We start from the raw sequence: 13,064 nt of genomic DNA on the forward strand, positions 1-13,064 counted from the left end.
GGTGAGCAGAAAGGGGCCCATGACTCGCCCCTTAACCTTTGGCCCAGGGGTTCACATCAGAACCACCTGGGAACAAGGGACAGGCAGATACCTAGGCCTCAGCAGATCTGGAGGGGGCTTGGGAACATGCATAGTTAACCAGTGTCCCAAGAATGACTGATGCAGGAGGCACCTGGGCCACCTCTGCCTCAGCCCTGCCCTCCTCTCCTGAGATCCCTTGGGGCTCTCAGGCAGCCCCAGCACCCTGCCCCACGGCTAGGCACCACCCTTGCTGCTCCACCCAGCCAGGGCAGCCTGGGGGCCAGCACCTGCCCACTTTGAGGGTTCAAAGTCAGGACCCACCTCCTCCTTGAGCTGGGCAAAGGTCAACCTGATGTTTTCGTGGTGGACAACCAAGGCCTCTCGGTCTGGGACCCTCTGTGCTGTGGCATCCAGGCACTGCCCCACAGTCTTGTTAATAAGGTGCAGTGTGGTATGGCCCTGGACATAGCTGAGGCCTCCGACGGGCAGGGTGGCGGTGCGATCCATCTCTCCAGAACTGTGGGGAGAGGGGCTATGGGCTCAACTGCACCAACCCAGGCGTCCCTGGCAACAAAGGCTGGCACACCCCGCTGGGAGGTAGGCTGCTTACAATGTGTGCGGGATACTCCAGAAACTGTCTGATCCGCCCCATCCCCAGGGACCATCATCATTTAACTTAGGACCTGCTTCGCCCTTGGGAGATCAAACCTGGAGGCTGACTTCCTGTCTTTAATCAGAGAAAAGGTTCTTTTCCCCAACCTACTCCCCAGTTTCCATTCAGTGCCAGGGGCCTGGAGCCTTGGTGCCAAAACCCTGGAAAGGGAAACTAAAGTCAATCACGCTGATTTGACTAAGCAGGGAGGTAGCCTGTGTGGGATAGGAATGGCCTCATCCTAGACACTGCTTCCTTCTAGTAAAGAGGCCCCTGGGTATTTGTCAAAACCCACAGAATAGTCTAACACAAGGACTAAACCTTAATGTACTATGGACTATAGTCAATAATAATGTACCATACTAGTTCCCTAATTTTAACAAGTGTACCACACTAATGCAGATGTTAATATCAGGGAAACTGTGCCGGGGTGGGGTGGGGGGTGGGTATAAGGAACTCTATGTTCGATCTGCTCAGTTATTCTGTAACTCTAAAACTGTCTAGGGGGACTTCTCTGGTGGCGCAGTGGTTAAGACTCCGTGCTCCCAATGCAGGGGGCCCAGGTTTGATCCCTGGTCAGGGAACTAGACCCCACATGCATGTCGCAACTAAGAATTCACATGCCACAACTAAGGAGCATGCCAGCCGCAACTAAGGAGCACACATGCTACAACTAAGGAGCCGGCGACCCACAGCTAAGGAGTCCGTGAGCCGCAACTAAGGAGCACGCCTGCTGCAACTGAGACCCAGTGCAACCAAATAAATAAATTAAATAAATCTACATTAAAAAAAATTAAAAACTAAAACTGTCTATTAATTATTAAAACTAAAGTCTATCAATTGTTGAAAAACAAAAACGGAAAAAGGTCCCCAGCAGCCCAAGTATCACAGGCCTAGGCCCGCTAGTGCCCACTTCGCTGCCCTGGGTGACAGCTGCTGGGCTCCCACCCAGGCCCAGGTGGGGGTGTGGTAGCTCTCAGACCCTGTTCTCATCAGAGAGGGCATGCTCCAGGACCCTTCCAGGCCTCCTCTGGGCCACCACTGGGTGGTGTGGGCCCCAGGGACCCTTCCTGATGATTCAGTCCTGCAGCTGCTGAGCTGAAAAGACCGAGCCTAGCTTTCACTGATTGGCCGCTTATGGCTTATGGGGGAGAATTTCTGGGAAGAACAAGGTATGCAGGGCAGAGGGGAGCAAAACTGGTTTTCCCTGTAAATGAGAGGAGACCTCATCTCACAGGAGGGTGGGTCCCAGTGTGGGCTGATGAGGAGGCTGTCCTGACTTCAACGAGGCTGAGCCACACATTGGGAAGCGAGCGAGCACTGGGCTGGAGTTGGGGGCTTGAGGTCTCATCCCAGGTGTACCCCCAGCTGGGTGGGTGGCTGTCACAGACACCTTTGGTGTCCCTTGACATGTCTCCTCAGTGCACCTCTGGTTTCAGCTGCTGGGACAGTTCCTTGTGGTTCTGTCTGCTCAGGGACTCCCTCAAGTCTCCCCTTCTTAGCTGGACAGTTCTGGGGGGCATCAAGTCCTGGCGGGAAGACCCTGGTTGCCTGCACACACCCCATACTGACTTCTCTTCTTTTTTTTTTTTTTTTTTAATTTTATTTATTTTTTATTTAATTTATTTATTTATGGCTGTTTTGGGTCTTCGTTTCTGTGTGAGGGCTTTCTCTAGTTGCGGCAAGCGGAGGCCACTCTTCATCGCGGTGCGCGGGCCTCTCACTGTCGCGGCCTCTCTTGTTGCGGAGCACAGGCTCCAGACGCGCAGGCTCAGCAATTGTGGCTCACGGGTCTAGTCGCTCCGTGGCATGTGGGATCCTCCCAGACCAGGGTTCGAACCCGTGTCCCCTGCATTGGCAGGCAGATTCTCATCCACTGCGCCACCAGGGAAGCCCCCTGACTTCTCTTCTTGTCTCCTCTCCGCACTCCCTCACTCCAACTTCCTAGGATCACAAATAAACCACCAGCACCCAAGTCTTTGCTCTCAAGAGAATCCAAGTTAAGATACCTGTGTCTTCGTCTCTCTAGGCCTCAGCTTCCCCACCTATAAAGTTTGAGGACTTGGATCAGTGGTTATCCTCAAGGGGATGCTATTTACATACCTGGGCAGTCTTCTCAAAGGGTTGTAGCGAGCCACCTAAGCCAGGTGGTTCCCTCAGGTGTGCTGGAGCAGAAAACAACCAGGTGTCACAGGCCTCTGAAGCCCTGCCAGCAGCCCACACTCAGGTTGACAAACCTAAAGAACTACTACTAAGGTAGTTCCCTGTGGTCACCATGACACCCCTCAAGAGAGACTGTGTACCCAAATCCTTCACTCACAGGCATACTGTGGAGGGCATCCATTTTTGCCCACTGGGAAACAGATATGCTCTTTTCTTTGGGTTTGCCAAAGTGATAGTTGCAAGAGCATGCATGTGGAGAAAACCTGCTTAAGAAGAAAGCCAACACAGAGGAAAGTAGGAGAGACAGAAAGAGACAGAGAGACAAAGAGAGACAGAAACAGAGACAGGAAGACCCAGTGACAGACTTAATCTTGAGATTGTCGAATACCTAGACCCAGTCACGTGTTAAGCCTACCTACCTCTGGACTTTTCACTGTCAACAGTCAATAAATTCCCTCTTTCAATTTAAGCCAGTCTGGGGGTGGGGGAGGGGAAAGCTGAACTCCATTTGCAACAACATGGATGAACCTAAAGGACATTATGCCTAAGGGAAATAAGCCAGACACAGAAAGATTAATACTGCATGATCTCACTTATATGTGTAATCTAAAATATGAACAAACAAACAAATTTAAGCCAGTCTGAGTTCGGTTTCTGTTGCTTACAACTGGTGAATCCTAACTACATACATTTTTTGCGTTCAGTGGCTTACCACTGCCCTTGAAAGCCTGGCAGGCCACTTCCCAACAGCCCAGCATCTGGATTAGAAGGCAGAGAAATACAGATCTCAGCCAGTTTAATGGTCACATTGTCAACAAATCATTAAAGGTGGGGAGCGGGGGGATCTGCCTGACAACACAGACCCTCTTATTCTCAAAATGACCCGGAGTCCTATTTTGTTTGGAATCTGATTTTCTACACATTCACCATGGTTTTCAGTGGCTTCTTGGAGTGTCTAGTTGGCAAATCAACAGGTTGATTAATGTGCCTCCCCCAAATGCAGTTCAATTGCCCTGTGTATTATCTCCTTTATCTTCATGGTGGCTCTGATAGGTGGTATGAGAGAGACCCCCCCTTCTCCCTTAATAATACACCCTCGGAAGTTCACCTGGCTATGGCCAGGTGGAATAGAGACCACATTTCCAAGCTTCCCCAGCAGGTGGTCTGGTCCAAGAATAAAGTTCTGGCCAATGGGATTTAAGGAGAGGTCGTGTGTGCAGGTTCTGAGAAGAACCCTTAAAGAGAAGCACATCTTTTTTTCTTTCCCACTGGCTGTAATGCTGTCCATGACAGTTCTCTCGGACCACATGGTGAGCTTGGGCACCACAGAGCAACAGACAGAAGGGGCTGGAGCCTGACAGCAGGCGGTACCATGCCGGCCACAGACTGGCCATCTCCCAGAAGAAGAAACTCCCATCTCCTAAAACCACGGTGAGAGGGGATTTTTGTGATACACACTAAGCCAATTCTAAAAAATACAGGTGGGAATTATGAACTCTCATTGTACAGGTAAGGAAACTGAAGTCCAAAGAGGCCAAGTGGGCTGCCCAGCTGGTAAATAGCTGAGCCTGAAGTGGAGAGTTCAGTACCACTGCCCCAGCATTACAGCCTTGCCTGCCCAATCCAGGGAGAAAGGATGGGATGGGTAATTCTCTTCTTTAGGCTCTGGATTTAGTCCCTATCTGATCAACAGAGATTGTCTAATCTCAATTTTATTTTTCCACAATTGTTTACTAATTGAACCCAAGAAACTGGGACTGCGTAGGGCAGGGTTGTGGTGGAAACAGGTTGCTCCTTCAAAGGATTGAAGAGTTCTAGAAACACATATCAATGCAATTTGCTCATAAACTTAAGAACCATGCATCGTTTCAAAAGACCAAGTGCAAACACCGCTGATTCTACTTCCCTCCTTCCTCAGACACACCCAAACACCTTGGTCAAGAAGGGCGGCCTCTTCTTTTTCTATTCTTAAACAAAGTGGCAGATACCCCATTTAAACCTGAAAAAGACAATAAAGAGATTTGGTTTCAGGAAAAGTTGTTTGCTTGTTTGTGGAAAGTTTAAGGAGTTGGAGCAGGACCGCCAGGAGTCCCAGCTGCTACCAACTCAAACAACTAGAGTAAGCCTTTAGCTACTTGGACCGGGTATGAGTCAGCCAGGCGGGAGCTGGGAGGGAACTGGAGACAAGGCACAGCCCCGCCTAAAGGTGTCCCCAGAGAATGGGCCTGTGAAAATTCAGGCCCGATCTGCTGCCAGATCTGATTTCATAAGAGAAGTCAGGAAACAAGGATTTTCTTAAAAAATAATTCTTTTGGGCTTCCCTGGTGGCGCAGTGGTTGAGAGTCTGCCTGCCAATGCAGGGGACACGGGTTCGAGCCCTGGTCTGGGAAGATCCCACATGCCGCGGAGCAACTAGGCCCGTGAGCCACAACTACCGAGCCTGCGTGTCTGGAGCCTGTGCTCCGCAACAAGAGAGCCCGCGATAGTGAGAGGCCCGCGCACCGCGATGAAGAGTGGCCCCCACTCTCTGCAACTAGAGAAAGCCCTCGCACAGAAACGAAGACCCAACACAGCCAAAAATAAAAATTAATTAATTAATTAATTTTAAAAAAATAATAATAATTCTTTTGACCTTTCATCTTTGGCAACTAATATGTTCACTGTTTTATCCTCAGTGCTTCACGGGGCCTGGAATGTAAGAAGTGTTCAAATGAATGACCAAATGAATGAATTATAAATAATGCACATAACCCAATTAAAAATAAGCAAACAACTTGAATAGACTTTTTTCCAAAGAAGATATATGAATGGCCAACAAGCACATGAAATGCAAATTAAAACCACAATGAAATACCACTTCATGCCCACTAGGAAGGCTGTAAACAAAAAACCAAAATATCAAGTGTTGGTAAGCATGTGGAGAAACTGAAACTCTTACGCACTGCTGATGGGAATGTAAAATGGTGCAGTTGCTGTGGAAAACAGTTTGGTGGTTCTCCAAAGAGTTAAACATAGAGTTAACATTTGACCTGGCAATTCTACTCCTAGGCATATACCCTAAAGAAGTGAAAACAAGTGTTCAAAGATTTGTACACAGGGACTTCCCTGGTGGCTCAGTGGTTAAGAATCCACCTGCCAATGCAGGGGACACAGGGTCAATCCCTGGTCTGGGAAGATCCCACATGCCACAGAGCAACTAAGTCCCTGTGCCACAACTACTGAGCCTGCGTGCCACAACTACTGAAGCCCGGATGCCTAGAGCCCGTGCTCCACAAGAGAAGCCACCACAATGAGAAGCCCACGAGCTGCAATGAAGAGTAGCCCCCGCTCGATGCAACTAGAGAAAGCCTGTGTGCAGCAACGAAGACACAATGCAGCCAAAAATAAATAAATAAATAAAAATTTTTCTTAATTAAAAACAAAAATCAATGGTAATTCTTTAAAAAAAAAAATTTGTACACAAATTTTCATAGCAGTAATACTCACAATAGCCAAAAGGTGAAAACAACCCAAATATTCAGTAATGGATAAATAAATAAACAAAATGGGGACTATCTCTACAATGGAATATTATTTGACCATAAAAAGGAATGAAGTACTGATACATGCTACAACATGGATGAACCTTAAAAATATTGTGGTAAGTGAAAGAAGCCAGACACAGAAAATCACATATTGCTTAATTCCAGTTATGTGAAGTGTTACGGTTAGGCACATCTGTAGAGACAGAAAGTAGAGTAAGTGGTTGTTCGGGTAGAGGGAATGGGAGTATAGAGAGGTGATAGCTAAGGGTAGGGGTTGCACATATTCATGAACACACTAAAAATGATCAAATTGTATACTTTAAAAAATAATGCACAAAATTCTATTCCTAGGTATACAGCCAACAGAAATCATACATGTGCTCACCAAAAAGACAGGATATTTGCATTATTTCCAATATGAAAACTACCCAAATACTCATAAACAGTAGAATAAACAGTGATTTATTATTTGCAATATTATACAGCAATGAGAGCAAATGAACTATGACTACACCCAACAATAGGAATGAAACTCATTAAAAAATGTTAAATGAAAGAAGCCAGAGAGAAAAAGGTATACATTGTCTGATTCCATTTATATGTACAAAACAGGCAAAACCTAGCTATGCTGTTAGAAATCAAGAGAGCGGCCAGCTGGGTGCTGGTTGTATGGGTGTGTTCAGTTTATCAAAAATTTATCAAGCGAGCATATAAAATATATGTACTTTCCTGAATCTATGTTATACTTCAATACGAAGTTAAAAAGAAGACCCTTCTAGGGCTTAAGCCAGTGTTGGTAGAAACACAATTCACAAACTAAATTTAGCAACCGACTGTGGCATCTATTTACCATCCTGTCGAAAAATAAAAGCAGCACGTAACGTTTCTGTGCAAAATACATGCATACATTAATAAATAATGCTGGAAAAGCCAAGCAAACACATCTGTTTGTGATCTCCATCTTAGAAATTACTCAAGAAAAGAAATAAGCTCAATTTTGAGTGTAGCAGAATTTTCCTTTCTGGGAGTTCCAATATGAGAAAGCAGTTTTGTGCCCTCTGTGCAGTTCCTGGTACCCTGTGACTGCTGGCCCAGCCAACCCGTTTCCTACATGGGTGCATGATCCCCATGTACAGGAGCACAGAGCATCTCAGGGCACATTGCTTACTATTTAGAATATGGCTTACTGGAGGCAAGGCTTTGGCCTTGCTCCAGCGGGAAACTAGGATCCACCTGATAACTATCTACTTGACAGTGTAATTTCCAATAATGTCTGTAGAGACGTTTAATGACAAGTCAGGAATGTAATGATTATGATTTATGAAAAAAGATGGGCACGCTCAGTGGGGAAGGGCAGAGATGGATAAATCTCCTGCAGGGTAGTGAACTGAAGGAAGAGAGAGAACAGTGAGCATCTCCCCTGTAACGCTGTCTTGCAGGTTTTCCCAGGCAAATCATCCCAAGTGCTCTTATCCCTGTCTTACAAATGGAGACAACCGAGAGAGAATTTAAGCAACTTGTCCAAGATGCCACCATAAAAGTCGGTAAAAACATCCTCATCATTCAATAACAAACAGCTTTCCACGAAAACAGACGAGTGACATTGACACATGAAACACAAAAAAACCCTGCAAACTGACAGAAGAAGGAAGACAGGTGGCCAGTAAGCATAGGAAAAGATGTCCATGTCACAAATCAAAGCAAAATAACCATAAGAGATCAGCAAAGATGGAAAATATTGATAGCATGATGTCTGCAACTTATTTGCAAATGGTGGCCAAAAATACGTGTGTGTTTTTATAAAAGGGTATCTGTAAAAAGGATTATTCATTTTTATAGATGAAGCAAGAGGTTCATTTTCTTAAGTTTCCCAGTCTGGTGGGTGGCAATGCTGGGGCCCTTTCTGCATGTACAGCTCTTCACACTGCAGCCCATCCACAGCCTCCTCTGGGGGCCGCACAGGGGCTGGAGCAGCAAAACTGAAGCTGATGGTGCCACAGGCCCATGGAGAACCACCCTCACTTGGCTCTCACCTTCCAGGCCCTCAAGCCACACTGGCCCTTTTCCACGATTTATTTGTGGTATCTGATTCATCTTCTCTGCTGCCTCTGATCCCATGGTTCCAGCTCACCTCTCCTAGCACCAACTACAATGGCTCTGCACCCTAACTGCCTAGTCCCCTGGTTACAGCCACCTGGAAAGCCTTGTGCCCCGGTGTCAGCCCTGCTCAGTGCAGCCTAGCCTTCCGGCAGGACCTGGACAGAAAACATGGGCTGCCTGGCTCAGGGAACTCCTGTGAGCAATTGTAGCCTTCTGTGACATTCTAGGGCTGGTGACTAAAGTCAGGGCTAGAGACTCTGTGAGCACCAAGGATCACAGGTCCTGACAGGGTCAGGCAGAGACCACAGACAGAGCTGGACCCTGAAGGAGCCATGGGAAGCAGGGACGACCACGCCACCTGAGCACACAGGTCTGAGAATCTACTTGGGGGAGAAGCTATTTGTTTTGCCTCCTGTTACATATTACCTGCTGGGAGGAGGTTCCTGGGACCTGGGTCAGGGGCTTGCAGGTGGACCCTGCCCCTGTCAGAGGCTGGAATTACCCCAGGTCTTGGGCAAGGCCTCTTAATCCTTTCAGATGCCACAAGGGAGGGACGTGAATAGATGCGAGGGGCCCATGGAACTGCAGGAACGGCCCCCACACTGAGGCCAACCACTGCTCCCCTGGGCAATGTGCCACAACAGCCACCAGCAAGAAAGCTTTAGAAAGGAAATCGAAAGCAATAGCCTGCTTTTGTTCCAAGTCATGGACTGGCCTCTGCCCCTCCCTCTATAGGCATTTGATGCCAGGCTATGCCCTGGGCTCTAAGAAGAAGATAAATCATCACCAAAGCTAAAAGACAGCAACTGCCTGGTTTTACAAATTTCATTTTATATATGAGACAAAGGATTAGTATTTAGTCTGCATTAAAGGGGGAAAAAAACCCCACAAATCAATAAAGACAAGCAATCTAACACAATAAATATGCAAAGAGTATGAGTATTCACAGAAGACATTTCAAAAGACACCTAATCTCCCTGGTAGTCAGTGAAATGTAAACCAACCCACAATAAGATACCCTTTAGCCCCCCACCAGAGTGGCAAACACTTTATCCTTCAGCAATCCTGAGTATTTGCGAGGTTGTGGGGAAACGGCAACTCTCAGTCCCTGCTGGTGGTCATAGCAGTACAGCCTCTCCAGGGCAATTTCTAGAAAAGCTGAAAATGTCAACCCTTTAATACGGCAATTGCACTGCTGGAGACATAGTCATATGAAGGATTTCTATACAGTAGGTGAAAAGAATAATCTAGATCTATAGGTGTCAACATAAATAGATCTCAAAAATATACTGTTGGGTGAAAAAAGAAGGGCACAGTGATATAATTTTTGCTAAAATTATAAAAGCATAAGTAAGTATTGTTTATGGACATACAAAAAAAACTAAGAGTGCTTATTACTTGCTTGATAGGATTCTAAGCGTTTTACAAATTATATGATATTCTGTTTATGGATTCAGAGACATGTTAAAAGCAAAAAACTTGCTCTGACACAACATACATTAAATTTATGACAGTGGCTCTCTGGTGAGGGGTGGGTTGGAGGAGACTTAAAAAAGGGACATCAGCTTGATCCGTAATATTTGATTACTGTTATTTATCATTTTCTGTAACAAGTATGGCTATATTTTAATTTGGAGCAGTAGGTACACAGGTGCTTGTTACTTGATCATGTGATTGTATTAAAAAATTTTTTTTCCATATGAAATTTTTAAGAAGAAAAATACAAGAGGCTTGATGATCTCCTAAGAAGGGTACTTCAACGTTCAAAAGACAGAGCAACTTCCTGGCACAGACAGAATGACCCACTGGACCTGTCGTGTTAAGGGCCAGAACAAGACTAACTTTTATGCAATAAGGAAGGGCTGCAGGCTGCCCATGAAGTTCATGTGCTGTCCTCTTGGGCAAGCCTCAGTCCTCAGTCAACATACTCACCCTTGTGTGAGACACAGCTCCAGCTAAATGTGCCAATGCATCTTCTAGCTCATGGCAGATGAGAGGCAGGCTCTCCTCTTCCATCTCCCTTGCACATCACCCCAAGATTCATTATTCAACCCAGCAGCCCAAGTACTGCTCACTGATCCACGCACCATGGGGCTGCATTCTTGCAGGGGTCGGGGGGCTCCTTTCCCTAATTTTCAGAAAGACACTAGGCTAGTGTTCGATCTGGGAGTAGAGATGGCAGATGCTTGGGCTGGAGGGGACAACTTTTAACCTGTAATAACTGTTTCATCCTGAAATAAAGTTATTTTTATGTACCCACAAAGATGAGTGACACATTTATACCAGCTACAACATACAACTAGTGTTCAAGAAAATGAAGGAGCTGTTGTGACAAATAAAATCCAAAGAGCACTAGTGAATGGTCATTTTCTTAACTGATGGCCATTTTAATGTGCAGTGGCCACCAAGAGCACAAGAATGACTATGATGTTAAAAGGTCCTCAGCAAAAAATAAGAATTTCGACCTAAGTCTCTTAGGGAAAAAAAAAAACAACCTCAAAATAGATCACAGACTGCATGTAAAACATTAAAAACATTTAGAAAACAACATGGGAGAAAATCTTCAGGATCTAGGGCTAGGCAAAGTTTTTAAACTTGACACTACAAGCACAATCTATAAAATTAATAAACTGACCTCAACAAAATTAAAACTTTTTGCTCTGCGAAAGACCCTATTAAGAGGACAAAAAGATGAGATACAGAGTGGGAGAAAATATTTGCAAACCACATATCTGACAAAGGACTAGTATCCAGATTGCACAAAGAACTCTGAAAACTCAACAGTTAAAAAAAAAAAAAAAATCAACTAGAAAATGAGCAAAAGACATAAAGAGATACGTCACCAAAGAGGATATACAGGTGGCAGATAGGCACATGATGTTATTCAAGGGACATCCCTGGTGGCGCAGTGGTTAGGAATCTACCTGCCAATGCAGGGGACACGGGTTCGAGCCCTGGTCCGGGAAGATCCCACATGCCGCGGAGCAACTAAGCCCGTGAGCCACAACTACTGAGCCTGTGCTCTAGAGCCTGTGAGCCACAACTACTGAAGCCCATGCGCCTAGAGCCCATGTTCTGCAGCAGGAGAAGCCACCGCAATGAGAAGCCCGCACACTGCAGCGAAGAGTAGTCCCCGCTCGCCACAACTAGAGAAAGCCCGCACGCAGCAACGAAGACCCAACGCAGCCAAAAATAAATAAAATAAATCTATTAAAAAAAAAACCAAAATCAGTTCTTAGATGATATAATATTGGGGACCACAAGGTGTAACTGGGCTTCCCAGTTCAGTGGGCCTAGAAGCCACACCGTCTCCATCACTCTCTGCTGGGATAGCCCCTTGACATATTTGTTAGACCTATTCTGAGGCCCCCACTTCTCAGCTTGCCTTTATGCTGCCACACCCAAGAGGTGAAATATTGAGCATAGGAGATCATGTCCTTTTCCCCATGGTTATCAAGGAAAGCTAAACTGTTTAATGTATAACACACACTTTCATGAATTTTTTGTCAAGATTAATAGGTCACTCCTTCCAAAAGCAACCCTTGGTTTTTGAGCAAAAGAAGATAGACACAAGAGTATATACTCTGAGATTCAAGAATAGACAAAATTAATCTATGGAGATTAGAAATCAGAACAGTGATAGTCTCTGGTTGGGGAAGGGAATTGACTGGAAAGGGGCACTAGAGAAATTTCTAGAGCTGTGCTGTCTATATGGTAGCCTAGTCACATGTGGCTCTAGAACACTTGAAGCATGGCTAGTCTGAATTGAAGTGTTCTGTGGGTGTTAAATACACACCAGATTTGGAAGACTTTATGAAATAAAGAATATAAAATACCTCCTTAGCAATTTTTAAAAGATTGATTACATGCTGAAATGATATTTTGGCTATACTAAGTTAAAGAAAATATATCATTAAACTTATTGCCTATTTCTTATTACTTTTTTAATATGGCTACTAGAAAACATAAAATTCCACATGTGGCTCACAGTATGTTTCTACTGAACAGCACTGTTTTAGAGCGCTGGACAAGTTCTGTATCTTGGGGTGTTGAGTAATGGGTGAATACATTTGTTAACATTCATCAAACTGCACACCTAAGATTTGTGCATTTTACTGTCTGTAATTATACCATAAAGTCCCATGATCTTTCCACCACCCAACATAACCTTCCTGAAGGAGTCCACAGCTTACAAAGAACACAGACTACAAAGAACCCCCAAGTGGTAAGAGCTACAATGAAGATTTTGAGCAAGGCACTCTGTATTGGTGGAAACTTCCATTTTTAGCTCGAATAAAACTGATGGTGTATATGTGTTTTTGTACATGTAGAGAAAGTAGACAGGAAATTATTATTTGAGTCCAGTAAACTCAAGAAGACAGAGGGCCTGAAATACTTGGGGTTAGAAGGCATCCATGCTGCAGATTTTCCCTTGGGCCACTGTTCGGGGCTCATGGGGAAAGCACACAGGAGTCAGGGGTGGAGGCTGATTCAGAACACCTGCATCACTAAGGTACATACAAGGTTTAGATCTTAGCTTTCTAGGGTCAAAACCCTCAATGTTTTCTGTTCACTCACAGAGGACTAGAGAAAACCAGAGAGTC

At 45.3% G+C, this 13,064-nt stretch overlaps 1 protein-coding gene across 5 annotated transcripts in view; it reads right to left on the reverse strand.

The window, feature by feature from the left end:
* The window catches only part of ACSF2 (acyl-CoA synthetase family member 2), a 29,527-nt gene that overhangs the window by 12,321 nt on the left and 4,142 nt on the right, over positions 1–13,064 (reverse strand). Inside the window, exons 2-4 of one of the 5 annotated variants that reach the window (XM_068531850.1) lie at positions 3,256–3,380; positions 2,777–2,838; positions 343–538 (exon numbers count right to left, since the gene is read on the reverse strand). In XM_068531850.1, the coding sequence (XP_068387951.1) occupies positions 343–528 (186 nt within the window). In that variant the 5' untranslated portion in view covers positions 529–538; positions 2,777–2,838; positions 3,256–3,380. Of the gene's footprint in view, positions 1–342; positions 539–729; positions 835–2,776; positions 3,234–3,255; positions 3,381–13,064 lie in introns of those variants that run through there. The other 4 variants (XM_068531848.1, XM_068531852.1, XM_068531851.1 and 1 more) reach the window with 4 other exon arrangements.

This window comes from Eschrichtius robustus, chromosome 20 (genome assembly GCF_028021215.1).
Source record: "Eschrichtius robustus isolate mEscRob2 chromosome 20, mEscRob2.pri, whole genome shotgun sequence".
NCBI lineage: Eukaryota > Metazoa > Chordata > Mammalia > Artiodactyla > Eschrichtiidae > Eschrichtius > Eschrichtius robustus.